The 27,454-nt window shown below is 46.2% G+C and overlaps 1 protein-coding gene across 1 annotated transcript in view; it reads left to right on the forward strand.

The window, feature by feature from the left end:
• Positions 1-27,454, forward strand: part of LOC147726613 (zinc finger SWIM domain-containing protein 6-like) — a 304,204-nt gene that overhangs the window by 157,173 nt on the left and 119,577 nt on the right. The window contains exons 7-9 of the mRNA XM_086963481.1: positions 17,249-17,428; positions 21,593-21,769; positions 22,011-22,157. Coding sequence (XP_086819607.1) covers positions 17,249-17,428; positions 21,593-21,769; positions 22,011-22,157 — 504 coding nt within the window. The remainder of the gene's footprint in view (positions 1-17,248; positions 17,429-21,592; positions 21,770-22,010; positions 22,158-27,454) is intronic.

The following is a 27,454-nucleotide window of genomic DNA, read 5'->3' on the forward strand; positions in this document are numbered from 1 at the left end:
CTCGCTCCCCCACCCACCTCATTGCTGCTTTACCTCACTCCCAAGAATACCAGTCTGCAGCCTTTCCTGGTTATTTTGCATACAACCTCAAACCCGCAGATGATCCTTGAGTGGCCCACTTGCATCACGCTATAGCAGCTCCCCCCACCAGCCACACACATGAATTTGCCCGCGAGCAGTGCATTTAAAAGACCCAGTTTGCTGCGTATTGTGTAAGTGGAGAACAGGCAGTTTGGTCATTTACTCCTCTCTCGCCACAACCCTGCACTCAGTTTCATCTCGCTGGAGTTAGGTTGTGATGGGAAAGCAGAGACCTTCCTTCAAATGTAGCGCTTTGAGGCGGCACATGGTGAACATTCCCCTGCCTGGGTGAAGTTACTTGAAAGGCAGGGTCTGCAGGCCCTGCCCCAGGCTGGTGCAGTGACACTGGGCTGCAGTATTTATAAACTGCGCCATTGGAAGCAACCACCCACCCATCCGAGGGCCTGTCAACCGCCCTGTCCCAACTCCTCTTAAGATGAACCAGCTCCGATCTCTGATAGCCAAGCCTCCGCTCCCGGCCTCATTAGAAGACAATGCGGGCTCCAGCAGAGCGTCTGCAGGGGACGAGGCTTTACTGAGTAATTAACCCCTTGAAGTGCGTGCACCGTTGAGAAAATGCCTACCGATATCCATGCAAATTGGCGACCAGGAGGCAACCTCTGCTCTCCGAGCGGGCCAGAGGTGCAATAATTGGCTGGAATAACCAGCATTGAAAATGCAATAGGTCTTGCCTTTTATTAAGTTAAAGTCATTTGCTTTGCTATACAATACCATTAGCTAAGCAAATGGCTTTAACCTAATCAAAGGCGAGACCTATTGCGTTTTTTTATTCTTGTTATGATCTGGAGGTGAATGAATGAAATGTTTCTCCAGGAGGACTTCTCATCCATACAAGAGAAGATTAACAGTTTGAGTTATAGAATATCTTTTAGAACGTCTACTGTTTTATGCCCCAATTCGGAGTCCATTTGTAATGCTCCAGTAATGGACCTTACTCTTAACTCCTGTTTATCAATATGTGCTTTAAAATGAAGGTTCTTTAAAAACAAGACCCAGATACCTATATTCATTCACCACCTCTAATCGTGCATCTTTTAGCTACCACTTCTGACTTTCTTTCGACTTCTATTGGAAAATGCCACCATTTATTATGATTGTTCACTTTACACTATTCAGAAAAAGCATCTAATTGCTTCTGAAAGCCTACCGGAGTGAGATCGAATAAAACTGTATCATCTGCTTAATACAATGAAGTTATGCCTCCGCACCTAAATTCGAGGAGAGAATGAACCTGGCTTAAAGCGGTTAGTTCATCAGCAGTATAAATAAAAAGAGGGGCTATTGTACACCCTTGCCCTAAGCCATTAGTGGTATAAATCCTCCTTGATAACGTTCCATTCCTTCCCATTTTCATCTTGCCCATGACCCCTCATGAAGTTGGATTATCCCTTCTAACCATCCCGGCTGAAAATTCAAATTTGACAGATGAGCCCAAATAATGGTATCAAATACCGCAGACAGGTCTATATATGACATGTAAAGAGGCTGTTATCTTTTAAAAGACTAATTGTCTTTCAGCAGTTTCAATATTGGACAGACCTCCACTGTTGATTGACCACTATGAAAGCCCAATAGTACTTTGGCAAGCACTTTTACTGTCCACCCCCCCACCCCAATGCTTGAGAGAGGTTTAGCATAGATTTTACTCTAAATATCCAACAGTTTAATCATATGATAACCTTTGGGAGACTCCAGAGACACTTTCTATATAGCGGGGCCCTTATGCTTACTTTTCAGGATTCTGGCATACCTTGACCACTGAGATCAACTGCAGAGTGCCTCAGATTGTCTCTTAGCCCCACTCTCCAACATCTACATGCATGCCCCCCCTCGCTGCCATCGTAAGACAGCACGGACTCAACATAGTCTCCTACATTGACCACACCCAACTCGTCCTCTCCCTCACCAAGGACCCAGTCACCACCAGATTTTCAGAAAGGGACGTCGCAACCTGGCTGAGCAACAGCTGCCTGGATGCTCACTGCCCTCCGCAGCCCACCCACCCCCATTGACCACACCCAGAACCTCGGCATTGTACTAGACTCCTCCCTCTCCATGACCGGATAGGTCAACGCTGTCTCCACTTGCTTCAACACACTCTGCATCCTCTGCAAGACCTTCAAAGGGAGCGCCCCTCCCCCGAATCTAGGAAAACAGTCACCCATGCATTCATAACCAGCAGACTAGACTACAGTAGCGCCCTCTACCCTGGAATCAACAAGTTGCTGCTCCGCAAACTCCAGACCATCCAGAACACCACAGCCAGACTTGTCCTTGGCGTCCATCGACGGGAACACATCACCCAACACCTGCGAGACCTTCACTGGCTTGCCATCAAGAGTCACCTTGAAGCTACTCAGACTCCTACAAATGCCTCCACAACACTGGACCCCAATATCTCAACAAAAATCTCCTTCCACGCACCCAAGATAAACCTCCGATTCGCCTCCCTGCCCAAACCCTTTGCATCCGCAGAGCCAGAAAGGGTGGAAGGGCCTTCTGCTACATCGCGGCCAAGACCTAGAACGAGCTCACAATCTACATCCGACTCGCTCCCTCTCTGAACATCTTCAGGAAGACTCAAGACCTGGCTCTAAGACTGAAAAGAGCTGCTCACCCCCCGCGCCTCGAGACCTACATGGGTGAGTAGCATGCTTACAATTCCCTGATTGGTTGACTTTTTATAATGAACTTAAATCTAGCTTGTGGGCTTAGGTTTTGACCCCAGTGCTTTTAGCTAGATCAGCAGACTATCTATCCCCTGGGCCTGGGAGCCTTTTAACAATATTTCCTCAATACTTCCTACTGTAGAAGTTGGGAATACTGATCTGGAGCCATAATATTGTACTTTAAAACACGCTATCACATCTGTATTATCTTTTAACTTGTATAGCCCTGTTAAATACTTAACCCACTCCTCTTAAACCACCGGGTTGCTACTGTTTAGTCAAAGTCACTAACATCTTACCCACGGCATCCCAAAAACTCTTGGCTCTTCTTTTGCGAAGAGCCATTATAACCTTCGTCAAAGGTTACTTTTTCTTTTTCCAGATAATTTTCCTTGTTTCGTTTTTAAACTCCTTCCTAAAATGGAGCCTCTTTAGTGGCACCACTTGCTATATTGGCCTTCCTTATTTTCTTGTTGATCTTCATCTTACGGGAATCTTGGTTTACCCGTACATCTCCTTCCATTCTTTAGAGCCACAAATGCAGCCTTTCTTACGGAGGATCCAGATTTTTTTTTATATGCTTTCATGAGCGCTTGAGGGACCCCAAATGCATTCTTTTTTATAACATGCAAAATCCACCAATGCATTGCTGGGGATCTTTGCATTGAAATTCTTTGATACCAATTTTATTGGTAGGAGATTTTCGAGTGTGTATTTACTGTTAGGTCAATATAAGCTATTTTAACCTAAATTTCCTTACTTAACTTCAAACCTGATATTGCAGTATTAAGAAAGTTAGGAAAATCAATGATTTTCTAGTACTTTGTAAATATTATGTTTAACTGCAACCAGAAACGCTACGCCACCTGCGGGGAATTCTGAATTTCCCTTAACTGTGTCCACACTGTAAACAATATAATCCTTCATTACAATTTCCTTTGTTTCCCAGGTTTCTTGGAAGGCTATTGTGTTCTTTTCTAAGATCGACAAATGTTTACAATTCATTTTCAAGCCAGCTATATTCTAAAACAGGAAATAAACACCATTATCAGGACCTCCGTAATGGTGGTCTTATGGCTACCTTTTCAGGGTTGATTGCTCTTGTGACCCCATTTTAATCATGTTCACACTTTGGAAGGGTTTCATCATATTTCGTATACATATATCTTGTATTATTAGATTTTTGATATTACAATTCTCGCTAAGCATCCAACCTGCATGTCTGTCATTCATCATATGACTTAATGTATTGTTTAACTATGCAGCTTTGGATGAGAAACAAAGGCAGTATCCTTAAACTATCTTGGACAGGATTGGAAGTGTATTAAACAGATAATATCCAGGACCTGTTGGGGAGACCTTCTGGCTCATGATCTGGAAAAATATCTACCAGCTAAAGAAAATATGTAGTAGTGTGGTATTAAGGGTTAATTGCAATCCCCCCCCACCCCCTGGTGAAACTTGTCTGTTGGAGGAACCACAGATGGCCTCAATTACCATGGTTGTCAGTTGGCCTATCAGAATCCCTATCCAGACCGACTTTAAACAGGGCAACATGTATGTAGGCTATTTTGAGCCATTTCTGGACCTGCCACGTCTGTATAATATTTATGTACACCTGGACCTGATGTCAATGTAAAATCAAAACGATCCTTCAAAACTTTCTCCCTTGGCTCCATAATCGAAGGGTTCACAAGTCTCACCTGCTGCTCTTCAACTTCCTGCTCCTCTAGTTCCCTTAACTGATGTGATTTCAAGCTGCAGCACCGACCCACCCCCTTTTTTTCTGTAATACTGAGTTTGTTCTTGTGTTTACAGCAGGCTTTACATCTTTAAATTTTTCTGGAATAACACTTCATCATCTTATTCAATGACTTGCCGTAGTGCAGTAGGGCTGATAAACATGCATTTGGCATCCTCGTAGTATTTGGAAAGGGGAAAAAAGCGCTAGCAATCGCTCCAGAATTCCCAACCGAGAAATGGGAGCTAACCACATATGTAACTTTCAATGTATGATGAGAAATCAGCACCCATCCAAAAAGGATTGTCTTTATAGTTTCAAATGTCCACAGTACATATAAAAGTGCACAATCTTGTGAAAAAAAGTCCGAATTCTTGCAGATTTTCTTATTCAAATTCTTTATTGTAGTGTTTCAACACAAGAAAAATCCAAGAACACAAATGGATGTCTTTCTTAGCCAGCCAATGCATTTCGTTTCTTACAATGAGACTTCTTCAGGGCTTCAATGTAAATTGGTAATCATAAATCAGCACATCATGGTAGATTTCCTCAAAAACAGCAGATTACGGTAATCTCTTTGTCCTGACGAGAAGTGTTCAAGAAGACGGAACCCATACACAGTCAGGAGTCCCTGTCTATTAGATAGTTGTATTTCTCACACTGTTTTTGCCGTGCTTACTCTTGATAGTCTTAAAAAAGGTATGGTGACCAGCGGTAGTTCCACATTGACGGTAGGACAGAAACTGTTCTGTCTTCTTGAACACTTCTCGTCTACCGTGATGTACTGATTTATGATCATCAATTTACATTGAAGCCCTGAAGAAGTCTCATTGTCAGAGACGAAACGCGTTGGCTGGCTAAGAAAGAAATCCATTTGTGGTCTTGGATTTTTCTTGTGTTGAAACACTACAATAAAGAATTTGAATAAGAAAATCTGCAAGAATTCTGACCTTTTTTCACAAGATTGTGCACTTTTATATGTACTGTGGACATTTGAAACTATAAAGACAATCCTTTTTGGATGGGTGCTGATTTCTCATCATGCATTGCAATTTTTGGGCTTTGCCCTTGAAGGAACAACCGGGGTTGTGTTCCTTGGAATCACAAGCACCATCACTTCTAATTACAAGCCACAGGTGAAAGCAGGTGCAATTTGTTTTACCTCAACCCTTGTTTTTTCACATACATATGTAACTTGCTTCACATACCGAAGATTTGAATCCAGCTTAACTCCCACGTTACCAGACGGCGATGAAATTGTCGTGCACCTGGCTAAGGATGTCCGAACGGTAGAAGGCTTTTATTCAGATGGTGTAACATGAAGGGTTCAACTTTAAATAAACAGTTCAAGTTTGACTTCTGGTCTTTAATATCTGCTTACATGAAAAGTCGAATCAATGTGATTGAATCTACATGGCCAGAGGAGCCATGCGTAGATCAAATAGCAGAGGTGATGGTATCACAGCCTCTGGTACTCTGCAATGACCTATATGGATTGATGATAAACTTTCCCAAGGTTACTATAAAGTAACTTGGAGGCCACTTGTTTCTGCTCAGCTGCGAATGTGTGTGAGGAATGCGGGGCACTTTCTCCCACGGCCCTTCTAGGCCTTTGCTTGGCAGACACGAAATGTGCAGCTGACGGTAGTCTGTGGTGTATATGTGCTCCGTAGCCACTGAGTAACTTTTCAGGATTGTGTGCATGTTTACTGGCCCTTGGGTCGTGTTTCTCTAGCTGCCTACGGCATTTGGGGTCATCGGAATCCAGCATCATCTCCTTAATGAGATTTCTGACATTGTTGCAGCCCTAGTTTATCTGTGCTCAAGCTTTACATACCGTGGGCATTCTTATTGTAATTGTAGCTATCTATGACATGGTGGTTGAAATCCCTCCCATACTCTGGAGTTTATGAATATATGACCATGAATGCCACAGTCTGTGTCTCAGTGGCACATTGGAAAAATTTGAGCTTAAAGGAAAAAAAATGATTTATAAAGACCAAACTTGTATTTAAAAATCTAGTATTTCGGGAAAAATTATTTTCATGAAAATAAACCACTTTTGTGTTTAATGTATCATAGAAAATTAAGTTTGCATGAGCAGTGTGATGGCTTACTCTGCACTGTACAGCTCCAGATTGTGATAACTTCCACCTATTTCAGTCCTGCTGTTAGAACACAATGAGTCATTTCGCACAATTCCTGATCTTTGTGGCAAAAACCGGTTAAATAAATAAGTACTATGAAAGTGATAATGTGAAATACAATTTTTTTTTTCAAAAAATGAAGGCCATGTGAAATTGCATACCCTGGTATTTTCAGATGCCCGAAAGACCAGTTTTCGGGGAAAATGCATTGTTTTGGTTGCCCTATTTTTAGGTCTAGCCTAGTGCAGCGCACATGAGCTCCTCTATGGGAGGCTTCATGTAATCACTCCAAACTTCTCTGTGTGGGTCAGACTGCCCCCACACATCTGATTGCCCTTTGTGTGTGTCTTTCAGTAATGAAAGCTAGCAAATGGCCAGAGGCGGGTGCATGTCCCACCTTCTTGAAATGTTCACTCCCATAGCATTTTGGTGCTGGGAGCGAGCACTGGCGTGCAGGCTGCCAGCTGCATTCCTCCCTTATTGTGGATCATGTGACTAATTAAACACAGTGCATTCGCTTTCACGTCCGCGCTTGTTGTTTCATGTCTTGCAAGGCGGAACCGTCCGGTTAGAAAAAAATAAATCTTTTTATTTTAAACTGTAAAAGGTTGGATGTGGCCTGCTGTAAGGTAATCGCAGCCTTTTCCCAGTTGACAATATTCAGACTAAAGCAACGACTCCCGTGATAGTAGAGGAATGCTTTTCTCTGCCTAAATAGGTCTCCCAGCCCCTGAAGAATGAACAGCCCCTTTGCAGGCCTCTTCGCTTGCAAAGTGTGCCTTTGTTACCTCTCCAAAGGTAGTGTCAGATATAGCAATGAGAAGGCGCTGTGCTCCGCGGGGTGCCCTCCTCCATCCCGGAACACAGTGCCCTCATTGAATAGCTGCCACTGTTGCATGGAAGGTGCCCGCAGAGGACATTCGCATCCGGTTGGGCTTGCACAGCCTTCACTGCGCAGTCCAGCCGTCTGGGTGTCTGGAAACCGCTACACTGTGGAGGCACAGGACTTGTAAAGAACTCTCGCCCGTCCGGAGGAGAGCGCTCCCCCACGGTGCCCAGGAGCCCGCCACTGCGTGCTTCCAGCGGATGGTGCCTTCCCCTAGCCCCTCGCAAGGGGGTGCTGTCGCACTGACCCCATGACTGGTAAGAACTGTACACCTGGTTACCTCGGGGCTGTATGTTATCAAGGTATCATCACTGTAAGAGGATGTTCGCAGCGCAAACTAGTATTGTGCAATAGAGCAAGGCGTGCGAGTAACAATGTTACAAGTAGGTTTTATTGTCTGACTTCATGCATTTATTAGATTTTGGCAACTAGTTATCTGGTTATACTACAATACATGAATTGCCAGGCATGAAAGATGCAGTCGCACATGACATATGGCACGCTTCAGTTACAGCCATGGAGGGCTTGGCGTTTCGCACGGATACTTTGCCTGGGAAGGTTGGCAGTTTGTCTGCTCGCAGCAGGTCCTGCAAGGCTCCGACTCTCCTTGACTCTGCCAAGCCCACGCTGCTTTCTTCAAGAGTGCTTACATTATTTGAGAGGGACGGCTGCAGTTCCCTGGTAAACGTGCAGGGCAGTGACTCATAAGGATGCCACTCTGGATGTGATGGGCTAGAGTTCGAGCATACGCCACGCGCACAGTAGAAATAATGCTGCAGTGGGAGGGAGCTGGTGGCCTCTCGCTGGTGCTTTATACCAAGGTTATCTCCCACAGACCATCACACTGTCATTTGTGTCTGTGCTTGCTCTTAAAGGTCAAAACACCATGGATAGAAGGTAGAAAACACCACTAATGAAGGGTGTAGGCAGTGCCAACATGGCCTTTAAACTTGTGAATCTTATGTAGCGTGCGTTGGCTAGCGACCTTTGAACTCTGCAGGCTGTGTATTAGGCGCCTCACTGGTTGCGGTTTGTGTTTCTCAGTGGATTGCCCTATAGGCACCAATGGCACCTGCCGCAGCTCTTCATAAAGCCAAATGGGTCTGTCCAGCACCTCGTGATTAGAAGGTGCCATTCTGGATGGAAGGAGGGAGATAAGCTCTTGAAACAGCGTATTTTCTCAATCCCCGAGAGTTAAACATTAAGCATTGGCATAGCCAATAGGTCTCGCCTTTGGGACCTTATTAGTGTTTAGCCATGCAACTGCTGATGTTGTTGCACCAAGGATATTGTGCTGAACTAAATACTTATGGTCCCAAAAGCAAGACCTATTGGCTATGCCAAGGCTTATTTAGCATGGTTGACTTCCTCGCACCGGGTAACAATAAGGCTTGCCTGGTACATAGCTTTTGCTGTTAGATCAGTCCCTTTCAACCCTGCACTTGATACTTGCAGGATAGGTTACTTGCAGGAGTTGAATTTCCAGAAACTAGAATGCAATTCTGAAGGGAATTTGGCATTCTTGCCTTTTCATGCATGTTTTATACACGTGGTCGTTGGCATGGGGTTTGTGCATTTAGGAGCTTGGTCATTAACCAAAAAGTCCTACGAAATGGCAATCTTCATGTTCCTCAGCAGGGTCATTTCTAGATGTCTGTGTTTTAGAAAAAAAAAATTTGCTTGCTTTTACACCGATTGGATCCGGTCCTCCAAGTGCACTTTATAATTGGCTTCCCAGGTTTGAATATTTGGGGCCTAAATTAAATTGATAACATCCTTGCGAAAGACCAAGTGGTGCTTTAAGTCAAAAGCACTGGCAACGCCAAAAGGTATTTGCTCTAAAACGCCCAAACAAATTTCGGCAGTGCCTATGGTATCTATGGCTGGCTATCTTGGAATGAGTTTTCTAATAAAGAAAATCCACTTAAATGGTGCTGATAAGAAGCAGTCATGAATAATTTACCTATCTGTATCATGAGATGGCCTTCAGGACACCTGTGCGTGCATGATGATGCATGCTTTTGTCCTGACACAGGCAGACCTGTTTAACTTACTGTTTTAACGTAGCAGATGGTCCTGTTTGAAAGAAAAATTAAAATGTAAAGAATAAGTGTGTGCGGAAAGTACAATGGATCGAGTGACCCAAGCGGGGCAGGCAGAGCTACGATTTAAGAGATTTGATGGGATGGGTTGAGGGGCAGGGGTAAAGAAAGGAGCGCGTGTAGGAAGTGTTAAAAAAAAGTGCATGGGAAGCACAAACGAGGGATTAAGTGGGCCTGCTGCACTTTGCAGCTGCTGGGCCCACATGAAAATAAATAAATAATCGCTGGGAGAGGTGAAGAGGAATGAAAGGAGAAATTGAGAAAATCGGGGAGATGGCAAAGAAACACGTGGACTCAAATGCTCTACTGAATGTAAATTGTACATTTAAAAAAAAAAAGATATATATATAACTTATCCAATTAGAACACTGAACCTAAATGGCTCCTTGATGAGACAAACGCAAGAATGGAAAGTAAAGCCTTTGAAACAAGATCAAACAACTGAGGTAGGCAACAGAGCCATCCAATCAAGAGAAGGGGCCGACCCAGATGCCACCCTAAGAATGTATCTTTTGGAAACAATAGGTATGCCTACAAAGAGCCCAATGTGACTGACCCAGGCCTCAAAAGAAATCATATTTCCCATTGGCTGAGATGTCTTCATTAATTTGGAGTCTTGGCTCAATTATCTTCCAAGATTGTGACAGACAAGATAGGGCAGACAATACCTGTGTGAACCTTCGTGGTTTTCTGCTCTACTCACTGTACTGTCTAGACGTATCTTGTGAAATGCCCTCTTATCTACACATGCTTATTCCTAACTTGCTGGCATTCAGGAAAGCCTTGCAGACGACCTCACTGCCCACTTGTGGTCTCTGTATGTGGCACTGAATGATCAGTCTAGCTACTACGATCTTGGAGGTGATCCTATTTGTGGTTTGTGCTCCAGTAGTAATTAAATTAAAGGAAACAATATGTATGTTTTAGGATAGTGCTAAATGACTTGTATGCCCTTGGTCTCCAGTATCCGTGAAATCTGCCGAAATGTAGACTCCGAAGTCTCATGCTCTCTATCAGGGCTTTCATGCGGTCTTTCTCTGTGCCCACACCTGCGCAGGTGGTGGGATGAAGCATTGGCAAGAAGACAGCAGTGGTAGTCATTCTACTCACAATCCTCCCTTTCAGCTAGACAGGACTGAGGGGTTTGTCACCTCTCTCCCTGAGGGTGGTACACAGGCTCCATTCTCGCTGGTCTGCAGCGTTCTTTATACTAATAAAGATGTGGCCTCCAGGACTGGGACCAGCAATCCAAAGGAGGCCTCCAGAACTGGACACACCTATCCGCATGCAGTGCCTTTTTGCTATTGATGACTCTGCTTACTCATAAAACGGGATGCATTAATTACAGAAAAAAAGCCTGTATTTTCAAAAAGTTTCGGCTTGGATAAAAGTAAACTAGTATGGTGAAGGGCGCAACAAGGGTGGTGGTAGTTGGGGTGGCTAGAGCAAGAATAAACAAAGAACCGGGACAGACGAGGGAGAAGACCAGGGTGGGGGGGATGCTGGCACCAAGTCGGGCTGGGTAGGAGAGGGGAATGGGCTCGGTATCCGCAATTGGGGAGAAAGGAGACAGCTGCTGCTTTTTTTTACATTGCCCGACTGCTGGTGTATTCTAAGCGCTACACCACTGCTAAAAGCTTTGTGTGCCCTGCAGCGTTTATTATTGTTGCTGCCATTTTGTTTGTTGTGCCCTCTTGACCGTCCCTCCACCTCGCTCCCGCCTCCCAGCTGCCCCTCCCACCCACTGGTACTTCTGGCCGACCTCGCCCTAGTGGAGAGCTGTGACCGTCCTAACCTGTTCAGAAGCGGTCGCTCCCCTTCACCTCCTCTCCCCCCTGGTATCGTAGCGCTTGTGCCTCAGCTGCCTCTATGCTTTGCACCAAAATTGCTGTTTGTGTTGCGCTCCACTGCTGATCACGCGCTCGACTACGGTGGAATTATTTACATTGTGGTTTGGTTATTTTAAAATACTGTGATTGCTCGCATTGTGGTATCGTATTTCATATTTTGACATTGCCCGACTGCTGATGTATTCTAAGCGCTACACCACTGCTAAACGCTTTGTGTGCCCTGCAGCGTTTATTATTGTTGCTGCCATTTTGTTTGTTGTGCCCTCTTGACCGTCCCTCCACCTTGCTCCCGCCTCCCAGCTGCCCCTCCCACGCTCCGCCCCCTCCACTATCCATTAAAGGCAGATGAACCAACGCGCAGCGTCCACGTGCAGAGGTCGCGCCGAAGGTGCGCCAAAGGTAAGCCCGTCTACGCCTGGACCGCGCCCAGCGCCATACCCCCTGGTCCCCGCAAAATCCACTCCTCCAACATCACGTATGACGCCGCCACCCTCCTAGCCCTTAACCCCGGACTCACACCTCAATGCTACGAAGCTGCCCCGAGATGTACCCACGGCCCTTTCGCCTGCTGCTCCTGCAAATTTACCAGCATCAAGAGCCTTACCACTAACACTAACGCCAAACTCGACTCCGACTCCAACCACCTGAAGTGCATACTACTGAACACCCGCTAGGTCCACAGACACGCCACTGAACTCTGGGATCGACTCGATACCACATCACCGGACGTCGCCTTCCGTACTGAAACATGGATGAACGCCTCATCAACACCCGACATCGCCATAGCCATCCCGGACAACTACAAGATCATCAGAAAAGACCGCACCATCCAAACAGGAGGAGGCATCGCCTTCGTCCATAAGAACACCATCAAAATCATGACCAGCTCCGACGATAACCTTTCAACCGCCGAACACCTCCACTTCCAGATCCACACCGACCCCAGGACCACACTCCGAGGCACCCTCATCTACAGGCCTCCAGGAACCCGTAAACAATTCAGCGAAGACATCACTGACTTCATCAGCTCACATGCCCTCGCCTCCGAAAACTACATTCTGCTAGGAGACCTCAACTTCCACCTGGAAAAGAAAAAAGACTCGCATCGCTCAACCGAAACCCACCCGCCCTCTCATCGGACCCAAACCAAGCTGCCATCGAATTCAAACAATGGATCACTCACAGTGCCAACGAATTAGCACCCTTGAAAAACCATCACACCAAACAAGGCAGCAAAAAGGCCCCCTGGTTCAACGAGGACCTTAAGAAATCCAAAAAGTTATGCCGCACTCTCGAGAAAACATGGAGAAAAAAACCCAACCACCGACAACATGACCACTCTCAAGGCAGCCACCCGCAAACACCACCAGCTGATTCGATCCACCAAGAAATCAGCATTCAAGACTCGACAACAACGCCCACAACAGCAAGGAACTTTTGAACATCGTCAAAGAATTCACCAACCCCACCGCAGCCTCAAACGACATCACTCCCTCCCAAGATCTCTGCGACTCGCTATCCTCCTCCTTCTTCTACAACAAAATTGCCGACATACATAACAGCTTCGGAAACAGTTCCAACAAACAATCCTCTCCACCCCCCTCAGAACCTACACCGCCCTCTAACAACCTCAGAGCCTGGAACCCAATCACCACTGAAGACACCATCCGCCTAATGAACTCCATCCACTCTGGCTCACCAACCGACCCATGCCCCCACCACATCTTCAACAAAGCAGACTCCATCATCGCACCCCTTCTCCGTGATGTCATCAACTGCTCCTTCATCTCTGCTACCTTCCCAGAAAGCTGGAAACATGCTGAAGTCAGCGCCCTCCTGAAGAAACCCACAGCAGATCCCTCTGAACTTAAAAACTACCGCCCCATATCCCTCCTCCCATTCCCGGCCAAAGTCATTGAGAAAGCCGTCAATAGCCAACTCGCCACCTTCCTAGAATCCAACAACTCCCTCGATCCCTCACAGTCCGGCTTTCGAGCCAAACACAGCACCGAAACTGTCCTCATCGTAGCAACAGACGACATCCGTACACTACTGGACAACGGAGAAACGGTGGCCCTCATTCTACTCTACCTCCCCGCCGCCTTCGACACTGTCTGTCACAGCACACTCGTACAACGCCTCAGCAACATCGGCATAAAAGGAAAAGCCTTGGACTGGATCATCTCATTCCTAGCTGGAAGAACTCAGAGTCAGTTTTCCCCCATTCAAATCTGAAGCCACCGCAGTCATCTGCGTGTACCACAAGGATCATCACTCAGTCCCACCCTCTTCAACGTTTACATGAGCCCACTCTCCTCCATCGCGCGTCATCACAACCTTAACATCATCTCCTACGCTGACTACACCCAGCTGATCCTTTCCCTCACCAAAGACCCCAACAACGCCAAAACCAATCTTCACGAAGGCATGAAAGAAGTAGCCGTATGGATGAAAAACAGCCGCCTTAAACTTAACTCAGACAAAACGGAAGTGCTCATCGTAGGACCATCCCCCTCTGCATGGGACGACTCTTGGTGGCCTGCGGACCTGGGCTCAGCACCCACTCCCACAGACCACGCACGTAACCTTGGCTTCAACCTAGACTCCTCACTCTCGATGACCAAACAAGTCAACGCCGTCGCATCCTCCTGCTTCAACGTACTTTGTATGCTCAAAAAAAATCTTCCATTGGATCCCCACCGAAACAAGAAAGACCGTCACCCACGCACTGGTTATGAGCCGACTAGACTACGGAAACACCCTTTACGCTGGAATTACAGCCAAATTACAGAAAAAACTCCAACGCATCCAAAACGCATCTGCGAGACTCATTCTGGACATCCCTCGCCAAGACCACATCACCGGCCACCTAAAAGACCTCCACTGGCTTCCCGTCAACAAGAGAATAACATTCAGTCTCCTCACCCACGCACACAAGGCCCTCTACAAACTAGGGCCCGAATGCCTCAACACTCGACTATCCTTCTACACACCCACCCGCCAACTAAGATCCTCCAATCAAGGCCTCGCCGCAGTTCCGCGCATCCAAAGAACCACCATGGGAGGTAGATCCTTCTCCTACTTGGCGGCCAAGACCTGTAACTCACTACCCACTCACCTCCGCCTCACACAGAACCACATCTCCTTCAGAAAAGAACTTAAAACCTGGCTATTTGATAAAAAAATGAACCCCTCCCCAAGCGCCTTGAGACCCTCTGGGTGAGTAGTGCGCGATACAAATTATTGAACTTGAACTTGGGATGGAGCGAACCATGCGTGTGAGGGGAAAGATGCTAGGTAGGATGACCTGGAGATGAGGATGGAGAGACACCAGTGAAAAAAAGCTTTGCTACCCCTCTAAGTGAGATTTGTTTTAATCGCATTTATGTAAGATATACTGCAAATGGTTTTAAGTAACTGTGCAATACATATTTCGCTACCCCCTAAGTGCTGAAAAGTTTAATGCTGAGGAAACATGAAAAGAAACCTTTCCTTGAGGTCATCAGTGGAAGAATATTCTCGACCAACTGTGTTAAACTGAAATGGTCCTGGGTAGGGGCAGCACATGAATGGGACGGAGGGCCATTGAATTACCAGGATGTGAGATGGACAGTAAAGCCCACAGTGTGAGTCATGTACTGAAGACAATAGGTCTGCTGCCAGGCAGCTCCAGGGATCCTGTTGCAGGAGCTATAAAGCATGCATGGGCTGCAGCACTACACACTGGCTCGGATGGCTGACATTAGAGTGCAGATCTGAGGAGGGATATTAGGGCTGTGGTGCTTTTTTATGGTTTTCTGTAAGTGATGGGGCATAAAGAAACCTACAGGGAGACCTGAGGCTGTATGGGCAATGACTGCAAAGGGGAACCCTGCTTGGTCTGTCTCTTTCTCACCTCACAAAGAAAACTTGTTTAGGTCTAGCCTAGTGCAGCGCCAGATGACCCTTTGGAATCGGTCTGCACTTTTCAAACACTTGTGCGTGTGGCAGCATCCACCTTGCGGGAGCGAGCAGCGGCCATCTGTTTCTAATTAACATGGCTGCGCTTTCCTTGAACACGCACACTTTTCCTCGAGCTGGCTATTCTTGACACTGTAAACCGCTTCCACGCGAGCACAGTGCACTGATGTGTTTCTACAATCATTTGTGCAGAAAACACAAGCAAAGTACATTTCAAGTCGTGTGTTTCAAGGATATTTAGATTGTGGCAACGTATGAATGCTTTACTTGCATTTATTCCCGTGGAAAGAACACAAAAGCACCGATTCGAAAACAGTGTAACAGTTTCATATATGACGAGTCTGTTTGTGCCAAAGCAAACGTGCAAGTTGGGAGTCCGAACCCCTTTCTTAATTCTCCCTAATCCTTATGTTAAATAAACACAAGACAGGGTTTTTATGTTTCTAGTGCTACGTGTACCTTTAACACCAACCCAGTGTCCTTGCATGAAACCCACGCTATACAAACACAACACAGGCACTCTATCTCGGATAACTTACAGATCCCTTTGAAACCAGTTTGAGCTGGTATCTGGTGTAGTTCTGGGAACCTGCGTGCTGGAACAGGGAGGAGGGCGGCGAAGGGAGGGTTGCGCTCAGTCTGTGGCTGCCCAGCACAAACTGGGACACACATACCTGCCCTTGCTCCTGCCGTCCCACAGACAGGGTTGATGTATATTGAGATTGTGTAGCTTATTGGCCAACCTGCACTGTCGAAACCGAGGGGCCTCTGTTTTCATAATCCCTGCTTTCCTACTCAGTAGTGTGATCTTGGGCGGATAGTTCTATCTACCCCAGCATTTGTTTCCTTTTAGCAGAAAATGGGGACCACTTTCAGATTGGTGTTCTAGGCTGTCCCGCGACTTTTGCATTGTCCTTTCAAAAAGCGACCCTCCCGCTTCTCAAATAAGCTATGAAAGCGCCTCTCCCTTATCTTACAGTATTGGAGTTTTCTGAAGTGTCAAGACTGTGCGTTTAGTTTTAAGTTGATACATGGCCTGTTTGTTTGTAAATAAACTGACAAACTTTAAGTGGGATGAAAAAACTGGGGCTTCTAGATTCGGAGAGCATGTGCTGCTCTGCAAGGATTGCTATATTCTGTGAGGGTTGAAAACGCCAACTTGGCTAACAAACCTTGGCAAAACCAATAGCTCTAGCTAAACACTTATAAAGCCCCAAAGGCGAGACCTATTGGCTATGCCAATTCTTGTTTCATCTTTTTTTGGCTAAATATATAATCAGTTCAGTGGTTCCAAAGAAGACTTTTGCATTTGCTTTGAGAAGGTTTGCCCTTTGAATGCATGAATTTGAAAGGGGGTTTGAGTGCGTTAAATTCAAAATATAATAGATACTTTTAACGAGTTTTAATTGAGCCTCGCTTATTTTTGTATGTAAAAAATGAATTGATTTAATAAGTGTGGACGTTACATGAAGTATTCAACAAATGTTGATCGCGACTCTTAGACCCAAGACGAGTCTTCCCGTTGAGATTTGAAAAGCTCATTATTTGACCCAGGCAGCACTGCTTCATTACTTTTGGTTTGTGACTTAATTTGTTTCTTGAACGTGAACCTCCGATTTAACGAGCCTTACATGCTTGAGACTGTAAACACAAACATGCAGCCACGTCCGTGCTGCATTGAAAGGGCTGCTTTGCCGAGCTCCACGCTGTTAGTAAGATTATAGTTTCCTGCTCTGTTCCACGCGTGACCTTCATGTACAGACTGACCCTTCTCTCTCTCCTTTCCATCAGGGGCGCTGTGGATGTGCATTGTTCTGAACCCCCACTGCAAGGCCGAGCAGAAGGCGAGCTGGCTCAAGCAGCTGCGGAAGTGGAACAGCGTGGATGTCTGTCCTTGGGAAGACGGCAACCACGGGAATGAGCTGCCAAACTTAACCAACGCTTTGCCTCAAGGTGCACATGCCAATCCAGGTGGGCCATAGCTGCCAACGTTTCATAATGCTATGTGACATTTTCATAATTTCAATGTAATTATGAGTGACATTTCAACAACTAAGAGTGACATTTCCTCATGAGCAAAATCATGCAATGCAATGGTGCTAACTTTTTGCACCAACCACAGAGGTCTCAGGGTAACCACCAACAGACTGAAAGAACTAGTCTACCTATAAAAAGTGTTTTTAGGTGGAGGACCTAAAGGCTGCGCTTGCGCAGTCTCTGGTCGGAGATTTAATGACTTGGAGTATGGGGGATTGAACCCGCCTCTCTCCTCCATTGGCTGGCTTCCTAAACGGAGGCCAGCCATTGGAGGAGACAGGCGTCACTCCAATAAAGCCCCGTCTTTTTCTGATTTGGGGGCGTGTTTTTGGTGGTCTTTCCACCTGTGACGTCATCAGTCACTCAGAACGCCAAAACACGCCCCCGATTTCGGAAGCTTGCGGCGGCAATTTTTTTGTTGTTGTTGTGAGGAACAGCCTCTAGGTTAAGGAGAAGGCCTCTGAGATAAACAACTGCGCCGGGGAGCCCAGGTAAGCCACGTGACTACCGTTCACGACTATGTCCTTTCAATATAAAGAGCGAACTTTGCAGTTCCTTTATTTGGGGGGGGTGTATCGTTCTCGAAACACGGGAAAAAATTAAGGCAATGCCTATATGCGCAGGGTGGCCGCCACTGTGATGCAATGTTTCAAAGACATTTCCCTGCGTGTCTTGATTGGCAAGTTAGGTTTCTCTCTCGCTCTGAAGCCGCTTTTTTGCCGGGTAGGTGTGTGAACTGAGGATTGTGGGTATTGTCGTTCTGAGTACCGCTAGAATAATGCCGAGATTGGATGCTAAAAGTAGGCATCGCATAGGGCAGGCACAGATAGGGACTGTCACCGGCATTACACATGTGTGGGGGTCCCAGCCATTGTTGCTAGTGATCCGAGGGCCGGGGGGAAGAGGGCTCCTCGGAGGACATAATTGAGGAGAAGGCCTCTGAGATCAACGACTGCGCCGGGGAGCCCAGGTAAGCCACGTGACTACCGTTCACGACTGTCCTTTCAATATAAAAAGCGAACTTTGCAGTTCCTATATTTTTGGGGGTGTATCGTTCTTTACACACGGGAAAAGATTAAGGCAATGCCTATATGCGCAGAGGATAGTACATGGTAATAGCTGACAGCAATACCTTGCTCACCAAGATCAATCACTGTTATGACAACCACAACGTGAGATCTGAGCAGTGCATTTGTTACACAAGTGGATGGCGCTGTATTCTCGTTTTAAGAGAGGGCAGGTGGCAGAGCATCAAGCCACAAGAGCGAACCACCAACCAAGGACGCACCTACCTTGCACGTTTGGGGCGTGGGGATGATACCATTCCGGGACTAGGGGGATTAGGCCAGTACTTTCCCTCGCATAAGCTCGTCCACACGGGAGGAGTGGGTAAGCCATTTGTACTCCTTGTATAGAGAAGCACTTGTAAGGCAGTATTTTGTGTGCAGTGGGCATTTCAGCTCCATATGCTGTGTGCGGAGACCTACTTAAAGAACAGTAGCATGACCTTCCATGGGCAGGAGCAACAGGTATACAAGTATATAACTCCGGCCGTCATTGACTTAAAAATCTCAAATTTTGGGTATTTTGAGAAATCATCTATTGCCAACATTTGTCGGGCATTAGACAGGCTTCCAAAATCAGCACTCGCTCGGTGCCAAGGAATGGGGGAGATGGATTCAGTGATGAGGGGAGCTGGCAGATCTTGCGGGCCAGAGGCTTGGCATATGGAACATTGTTTCACAGTGTGTTCCACCCGGTATTCTAATCCAGGTGGGTGGGTGTGCCAAACTCCACAGAAGAGGTAACCGGTCGATTGAAGCTAGACCTAAAAATGGGACTACAAATCTTAGCTACTCTCTAGGTAATCAATAATGTGCAGGGGCTGGTCTGTCTTACTACATTCTGTTCTTTAGCAAGGTTTTTAGAGATGTGAATGGATGCTCAGCAATTCAAGCTGGATGCATTCAGTTCTGTAAAGATGGTGGCACAGCCTGTAAATGTGTACGGGTGAGGGATGTACAAGAAAAAATTTACTCTCCGAACATGAACAAGTAATAGTGACTTCCATGGTTCTGGATGCTATAGAAGAAAGCCATTTAATTACCACTAATGATACTGTGCATAAAAGTTGTTTTTAATTACTCCTTACTGCCTCTGTGTTTTTATATTGTCGAGCTCTTTCAATTAAGTCATTCTGTGCAATCGGCGATGCAAAATTATAGTTCTTTCTCTCTACGTTTGTGGAATGTCCCGTGATTCGTTTCTAAAATCTGCTCACCCTAAGATGGGGTGGGTTGCCACGTGTGTATGAGTGATTTGCTTTGTAGTTGTGTTTGTTTGCACCAGAGTCTGTCAGCTTCTATCTAAATGCGTGGCTCTGTTTGCTCATGAGGTTGTTTCTGCGTCTGACGCATGGCTGCATGTATCGCTTCACTCTTTGTATTTGTTTTATACCTGTGTGATCGCACTGTCGGTCCCTTTGAGGGTCTGTCGCTGTCTCCTCCCCCTCTATCCGAATGCTTATGTGTGCATGTGTCCTTTTGCGTGCATTTGTGGTTGAATATTTGACTGTATGTTTGAACGCACAACCTCACGCCACCGAACAAATGTCTTTGTGTTGCACACCTTCACTAAGCACGTCAAACGTTTTTGCACATGCACAATCATTTTTCTCCATCTATGATATGATAGGCAAACAGAAGGCACGGCCTGCCATTACCCCATAAACACGCACTGCAGGTGCAGTCTCTCTTCCCTCAAACAATTCACACTGACAGCCTGGCAAAGCTGGATTACTTCTGACTGAGGTGGGAGTATCTCTTGTACCAACCACCCTGTGAAGCTGCATTGTTCCCTTCCACAGTGATTCAATTAAGAGGGTTTAGCTCATTCACAACAATAGTATTTTTTTCTCCAATTTTTGTGTAGAAAAATAGTGGAGCCATCCCATTCTCTGGTATTCTGTCACATCATTCTGTATGGAGCCTTCTGTATTGTACTCTCACCATTTATTTGTATTAAATTAATTAACTCAGTTTAAAGAAGAAATCGCTTTAACTTGCAGTGTTGCTACTGGCTTAAATGCAACGGAGACATTTCTGACTTAAAGTGAGTTGTCTTCAAGATCAAATGTGGTTAAAGAATCCTTCCTACAGCTGGCTCACGGATTTCAAGCCACGGTGGTTCACAGAAGTTCAAACCACAATAAATATTTGATATTAATTGTCGATCCCAAAGTTAAGTCATTAAGACATGGTGGTATTCGTTTTATATCATCCTAAAGAATTTTACCTCCAATCTAATTGGTGCTTTGCAGCTTGACTGAGTGGAGTTTGATTGAAACGCTGAAAAATGCAGGGTCCATCCAGAACATGAGTTTACTAGGGAATGCTTCATAACCATAGGCTTGCATTTTCTTATATACTAGAATTCTGTACTAGGGCTGAGAGTCAAATCTGTGTTAATTTCTCCTTACGCCTTTTATTTACTTCTGAAATACTTCCTTTTTATTTTGTTGGGCAAACCTCCGCATGTCACCTTTAGATGGCAGTATTTCTACTTTTTGATACATTGACATTTTTTTATTGTCTTTAATATGTAGGCAAAAATATTTTTACAAAATTGCAGGCTTACAAGGTCAGAACTACTGCTTTGCCAATGCATGGTATTTTTTTCCAGAATCATTAAAATGTGCAGTGACATAAATGCTGGACTTGTTATTCCTAAGCAGTGTCAAACATGACTCCTCTCTTTGACAACCATTTGTGGAAGGCCCAAAAGTTGGTGTCTCTTTCCGAGTGAATTGAGAATAAATTGTGACTCCGGTTTTTGTTTTTTAAGCTGCCACAGTTTCCTTAGCTGTGAACTCTTAGCATTGGTAGATAGACGTTTGTTCTGATGGGATGATTGCGCATTGGGCTTGCTTAGTATAGTTTGTGCAAGCATAACAATGTGATTATAAAAGAGGGAGTGTGAATGGGTTGTGCAGGCTTTTCAAAAAGGAAAGGGCAGCATGCCAAGAGTCACTGTAAGCCTTAGACAAAATAGTGGTCTATGGCTATGCCAACTAAGATTTTCAATTTTGTGAAATGACAGATTCATCAAGCCGACCTCATCGGACAGTGTTCACTCGAGCTATCGAGGCTTGCGATCTCCACTGGCAGGATAGCCACTTGCAGCACATTATCAGCAGTGACTTGTACACTAACTACTGTTACCATGATGACACTGAAAACTCGCTCTTTGACTCTCACGGCTGGCCTCTCTGGCATGGTAAGTTATTAAACCGAAAAAGATTTTTTTGTGGCATGTATCCATTTCCATTGACTGTTTAAGAATGAAGAAGGTGGAGTCCCCCTCCCCTTAATAGTTTGTTTGCAGATGGTACTTTGTTTCTGTTCAAATTAAAGTCTGGGAACCCTTAGATCCTTCTTTCTAATAACGAAATAGTTCATTGTTGGACAGCAATGAAATGCCACATTGTTGTCATTCTATGTGACTTGGTCTGTTTCAGAGCATGTTCCTACCGCATGTGCCAGGGTGGATGCGTTGAGGTCCCACGGGTACCCCAGGGAGGCACTTCGACTAGCAATAGCAATTGTGAATACACTAAGAAGACAGCAGCAGAAACAGATGGACGCCTTCCGGATTCACAAGAAAGGTACTTGCAGGGTAACTGGCTATGAAATCTGAATGATGGCTCATCTAATGCTTTGTGAAACTTACGTTTCATGTACTGTCTCTGGCTCAAGAAAGTAGCAAAGCATAGCTATCCAATAGCATCATGTTTAATGTATGAAACTTTTCCCCCTGATTTTTCAGATATTTTTATATTAAATTTTTAAATAAACTGAGAAGGCTGCTTAAGTAGTGAGGTTCAAACTCGAGACATTCTGTATTGAATCAAAAATTGGCACCTTTGATTGTACTGGCCGAATAGCTTCTCAATCAGGTGGCTTGTAAAGCGCGACCGCTCACTGGTAAGGGTCTCAAGGTGCTGGGAGGGGGCGGGGGGGGGGATGCTGCTGGTCCGTTGAAGGTGGTGTGGTTCAATCGAAAGCAAGGTCTTGAGGACTTTCCTGAACTGAGGCAGTGACTGTGATTGCCTGAGGTGGAGAGGCAGGGTGGTCCAGGTCTTTGCTGCGAGGTAGGAGAAGGATTTTCCACCGGCTGTAGCATTGTGGATATGTGGGATATAGCCCGCGCAGTTAGGCGGAGCGGCGGTCTCTAGTGGGAGTGTGTGTGTGTGTGTGTGTGTGTACGTACACGTGTACGCAGTGTCTGAGTAGGAGACTTGAATCTGTGGTTCGGACGATGGCTGCAAGTGGGTCCATGTAGATGAGTGGGGCTCAGGGAGGAACCCAGAGGCACTCTGCAGCTGGTCTCTGCGGGTTCTGAGAAGATGGGAGGTAGTCACTGTGGTCGGCCGGTGTAGAAGTAGCGGATCCAATCCAGGACTTTGTTGCGGATCCCGGTGTCGTAGAGTCTGGTGTTTAGGGTGCGGTGAGGGACGCTGTTGAGTGCGGACAAGAGTTCCAGGAGGATGAGGGCTGGTGATTAACTCAAAGTTGGACATTGATGGCCTTCTCGATGACATTGGCTGGAAGGGGAACAGAGGTGGGTCTTAAGTTCTTGAGGTCGTTCGGGTCAGCAGAGGGTTTCTTCAGCAAGGCGTTTATCTCTGCATTTTTCCAGTCTTCCGGGAAGGTGGCGCAGTTGATGGACTGGCAGAGTTTAGAGGCGATGGTGGTGCCTGCTTTGTTGAAGATGTGATGTGGGCAGGGGTACGAGGGTGCTCAGTAGGGGATGCTCTTCATGATCTTGAGGGTGTCGTCCATGGTGAGGAGTCCAGCTGAGTAGAGTCTGTTGGGGTCTGGTATCATAGGGTGCTGTTGGAAGGTCTTTGGTACAGAGGCTGAGGAAGCGATCTTATCTCGCCTTGATCTTGCAGTGGAAGTAGGTGCCGAGGTTGTTGCAGAGGTCTTGTGAGGGGGGATGTCCGGAGTCTCTATGCTGGGTTTACCGAATTGTTTGACCTTGGCGAAAAGTTCTTTGCTGTTGAGTGAGTTGGCTTTGATCCTTTATTGTAGGGTTGTTTTTTTCGTTATTCTGATGAGGTGATGGTGTGCGGTGACCGTGGTCTTGAATGCTGAGGAGTCTTGATGCTCCATCTCCTTTCGAACCATCTACAGGTGTGCCTGGAGTTATGAAGGTCGGGAGAGAACCAGCTGGCTTTCTTAGTGTTGCTTGCTTGGGTCTTTCTTCATGGGAGACTGAGTCGGCGCAGTCTGAAATCCATCGGTGTAGGTTGCATGCAGAGGTGTTGGCATCTGGATGTCGGGAAGCATTTTTCTGAGGAAGGTGATGAGCTGTTCTTCAGTGACCTTGTTCCAGCTTCTGCGATGGGAGCTGGGTGTGTGGTGGTATGCAGTCTGTCTGGTGAAGTAGTGGACGCAGTGGTGGTCGGTCCAATGGAGCTCGGTGGTGTGGCTGAAGGTGATGTCTTTGTCGGAGAAAATAGTGTCGATCGTGTCCAGCTGAGTGGGTTCAGGCGTTGTTTTTGTCATTAGAAATGTCCAGGTTGCTGTTGAGGATGTAGTCTGTGGAAGCGAGAGCGTGTGGTGTGATGAAGTCTATAATAGAATTGCTGAAGAGTGGGTCGGATCCAGGGGGAGTTTGTAGATGAGGGTGCAGCGGAGGGTGGTGTTCTGGTTGGGCTGGACCTGGAAGTTGAGGTGCTCCATGTTGGTCGAGAAGCTTTTGGCATGGGTGGCGAGGCAGTTTTTTTGTGTATGATGTGCTGGGTGCGGTCCTTGTGGATGATTTAGCTGCCTGGGATGGTGGTAGCGATGTCCAGGGCAGAGGTGGAGTTCATCCAGGTTTCCGACTGAGTCAAGCAGGTCCCAGATGTCCTCCGAGTGTTTGTGAAGGGAGCGTGTGTTGAGCAGGATGCATTTGAGGCAGCCTGGTCCGGTGTTTGTTGGTCTTCCGGTGGGTGTGGCTGGTGTGCGGTGGCAGACAAAGGTGCAGCTGCAGTTCCGGTAGAAAAAAGGGCCTTGGGTGCCCATCAGTGATGTGTGGTGTCCAGTGTTGAGGGCATCGGGGTGCTGGCGCCAAGACACCCTTGGGTAAACGTGCGCTCAACAAATTGCATAAAATAAATAGGTGGATGGTCCGAGAACCAGGGTCTATGGGGTGGGTGTTGTCCAGGCGTGGACGGGCGCAGACTGGCTTGCCTGTGGCGTGCCACCAGTGCAGGCATGCAGCTTCCGCCATAAGTAGTGTGAGTGGGAGGGCTGGACAGCAGGGAAGCGGGACTTGGCACTGGCAGGGACAACCTATAAATAACCATATTTTTAGAACCATTAGAATGGAATCCAAAATGCATTTCACCAAGGTAAATTGATGCTTTTGTGAGCATTGAGGTTCCAGAGCAGACCCAAAGGTTATGCCAGTAGATGGCGTAGTTGGAAAGTGAGGCAGACTGAGATAATGCAATCCGAATTATAGAAGGAAATCCATTCTAGGGCTAATCCTGTATTTGATGCTTGAACATGGAACTGTAGTGGGCTGTGTCCAAATGCAGACAAGCTAATTAGGATTTGCAGAGGTTAAGGATATGATGGGAGTAAAACCTTTCAGGAATAGTTAGTCTGGTTATGATTATAATATTTTTCGGGAACGTATGAGGTTTGATTTGAGCACGAGGGAATGAGGTAGCTGAGGGGATAGCTGTCGTGAGTATTATTAGGAGTGAAGAGTCAGTCCAACGCAGTTGTAAGTTGTGCGGTAAGCAGAGGATAGTAAAATCCTTGCTAGAAGGCATTCTAAAGAATCCTAATCTAGAAATTACTAGAATTGGCCATGCTTCAGTGTTTTAGATTTCTAGTTCTGCCATACACATGATATGCCGTAAGGGATCGTATGGTGGAATTATGAATAGTTGGTGGCAAACAATGTCAGATCTTCATGTGTTCTTCATAAAACTACCTCTTCCAATGAGCACCAACTCAGGTACTTAAGACATTGAATTGTGGCAGAAATCTGCATTGTAGCAGGGGCTCATGCAGTAAGGGCCATTAACTGAGATTTATTTTGGGATTCATTCATTCAAGGGCTGCCGTTTATGAATCCTAGCAGAGCAGTGGCATTACATGTGAAGTATTGACATGAACTGGGAGTAAGCATGCAGGCCCCAGGGGCAATGATCTACTCCAAACTAGAGGCCCGCCTCTGCTGCAAAACCGGTCAACCTCGACAGCACATGATTGCTTTGAGGCCTAAAGGAGAAGTCCGAAATAGAGGAAGAAGAAATTGAGTTTTCCACAGACCATCACAGTCTAGGAAAAATAACTGACCACTACTAGTAAGAAGTAGAAAACACAAATAAAATACTGAAAACACTGAGGTGAGTAGACAGATGCAACAAGGCTGTGTGGTGGGAGAATGAGAAGGGGGCATGAAGCATACGCTTTTAAGGTTTTGTCCCAAGTGCAACCACAAGACTGCCCAGAAGGACACGCGGGAGGTCTGCAACCTCTGCCTTCCTAAGTACCACAGTCCTACGCACTATGTGGTGTTCGCAGATTTCTTGCCTAGACCATCTAGGCAAGGCAGAAGAAGAGAAGTTTCTTACTCGATGCCATCCACTCTAAGACTTTGGGATGTCTAACGATGGGTAGGACCTCTTGAAGAGGGCAGAGGCCAAGGAAAATAATCTGACCTTGAAACCCAGACAGAAGGCAAACCCATTAGGGCGTGACCCATCAGAGCTGAAAGCTTTGAATTTGAAGACTTCACCATGCCAAGGGCATGGTGAAGTCTAAAGATCCACACTGGTCCAAAGCAAGGAACACCCATGGAGGCAAACCCTCAACCTGCTTCACTCTCGAGCGGATCAAAGGCATGCAAGAGAAGCCGCAAAAAGCAGCTCCGCGCCACCTGTGAAGAACAGGCCAACATCCACCCTGAAAATTTACTCTTCATAGACACCAAAGGTTGCTGAAACATTTCGGCACCGAAATGTTCCTCTGCATAGATATCAAAACCAAAACTAAGCCTAACCGCGAAAGATCGCTCAAGGTAGAGTGGAAAAGTAAGCATCTTGAGGCTGAACTTGTAGCCCTAATCAAGAAAGAGGGAATTTGACTCCTTTCAGTGATACAGGATTCCACTGAAAAAGCAGGAGGAAAAAGAGGAACCAAATTAGCTGGAAAATCCAATCACCCCATAGCTACAGGAGGGGATAGAATAAGAGGTTTTAGAACTGGAGGAGGAACAGGAGGGTCTCACAAAGGGGGTAGACAACAGATGACTGGCAGGAAATCTGTGTACTCGCCAGATGAAGGGGTGGAATCTTAGCCATCAGAGCAGTCCCATCACTGCATACAATACAGTAGTAAAGAGAGCTGCAGACTTTTGGTGTTCTGATAAAGAGAAATAATCAGAAGCATGTTTCCTTCCAAACAGAAGAAATTCTCCTAATAAACCCGAGCACGCTGGACCAGGCCAAAGAAGCATTTAAGGTGCCATCCTTGGGCAGTAACAAGTGTGGAGAGTAATTACCGCTTCTCATCAAAGGATCCACCCTTGCCAGCTTATTCACTCATAGGTGCAACAGCAAGCAAAAGAGCAAACACGCCCTTGTTTACAGGGCCACCTTGTGACAAGGAAAGGAAGGATTAGATATGGCGGGGAGAAAAAATGGAAAGATGAGTAGCACCAGTGGCAGGTAGCCAGCTCGAATGGCCTGCTGAACATATGTGTCCACCAATAGTGGGATGAAATGGAAGAGCTGATGGAACCGCTGCCAGAGGAGTTGTTTAGGGCAAGCGTTGTGTTGCAGGAGGGCAATAAAATGGCAGACACGTGCCTGAAATGCACTTTCTACGCAGTGGACAATGCAAGTAGCTAGCTCTGCACAGCTACCACCTTGAGCAGACATGCCTGGCTGAGAAA

The sequence above is a fragment of the Lissotriton vulgaris genome, chromosome 3_1 (assembly GCF_964263255.1).
Source record: "Lissotriton vulgaris chromosome 3_1, aLisVul1.2, whole genome shotgun sequence".
Classification (NCBI taxonomy): Eukaryota; Metazoa; Chordata; class Amphibia; order Caudata; family Salamandridae; genus Lissotriton; species Lissotriton vulgaris.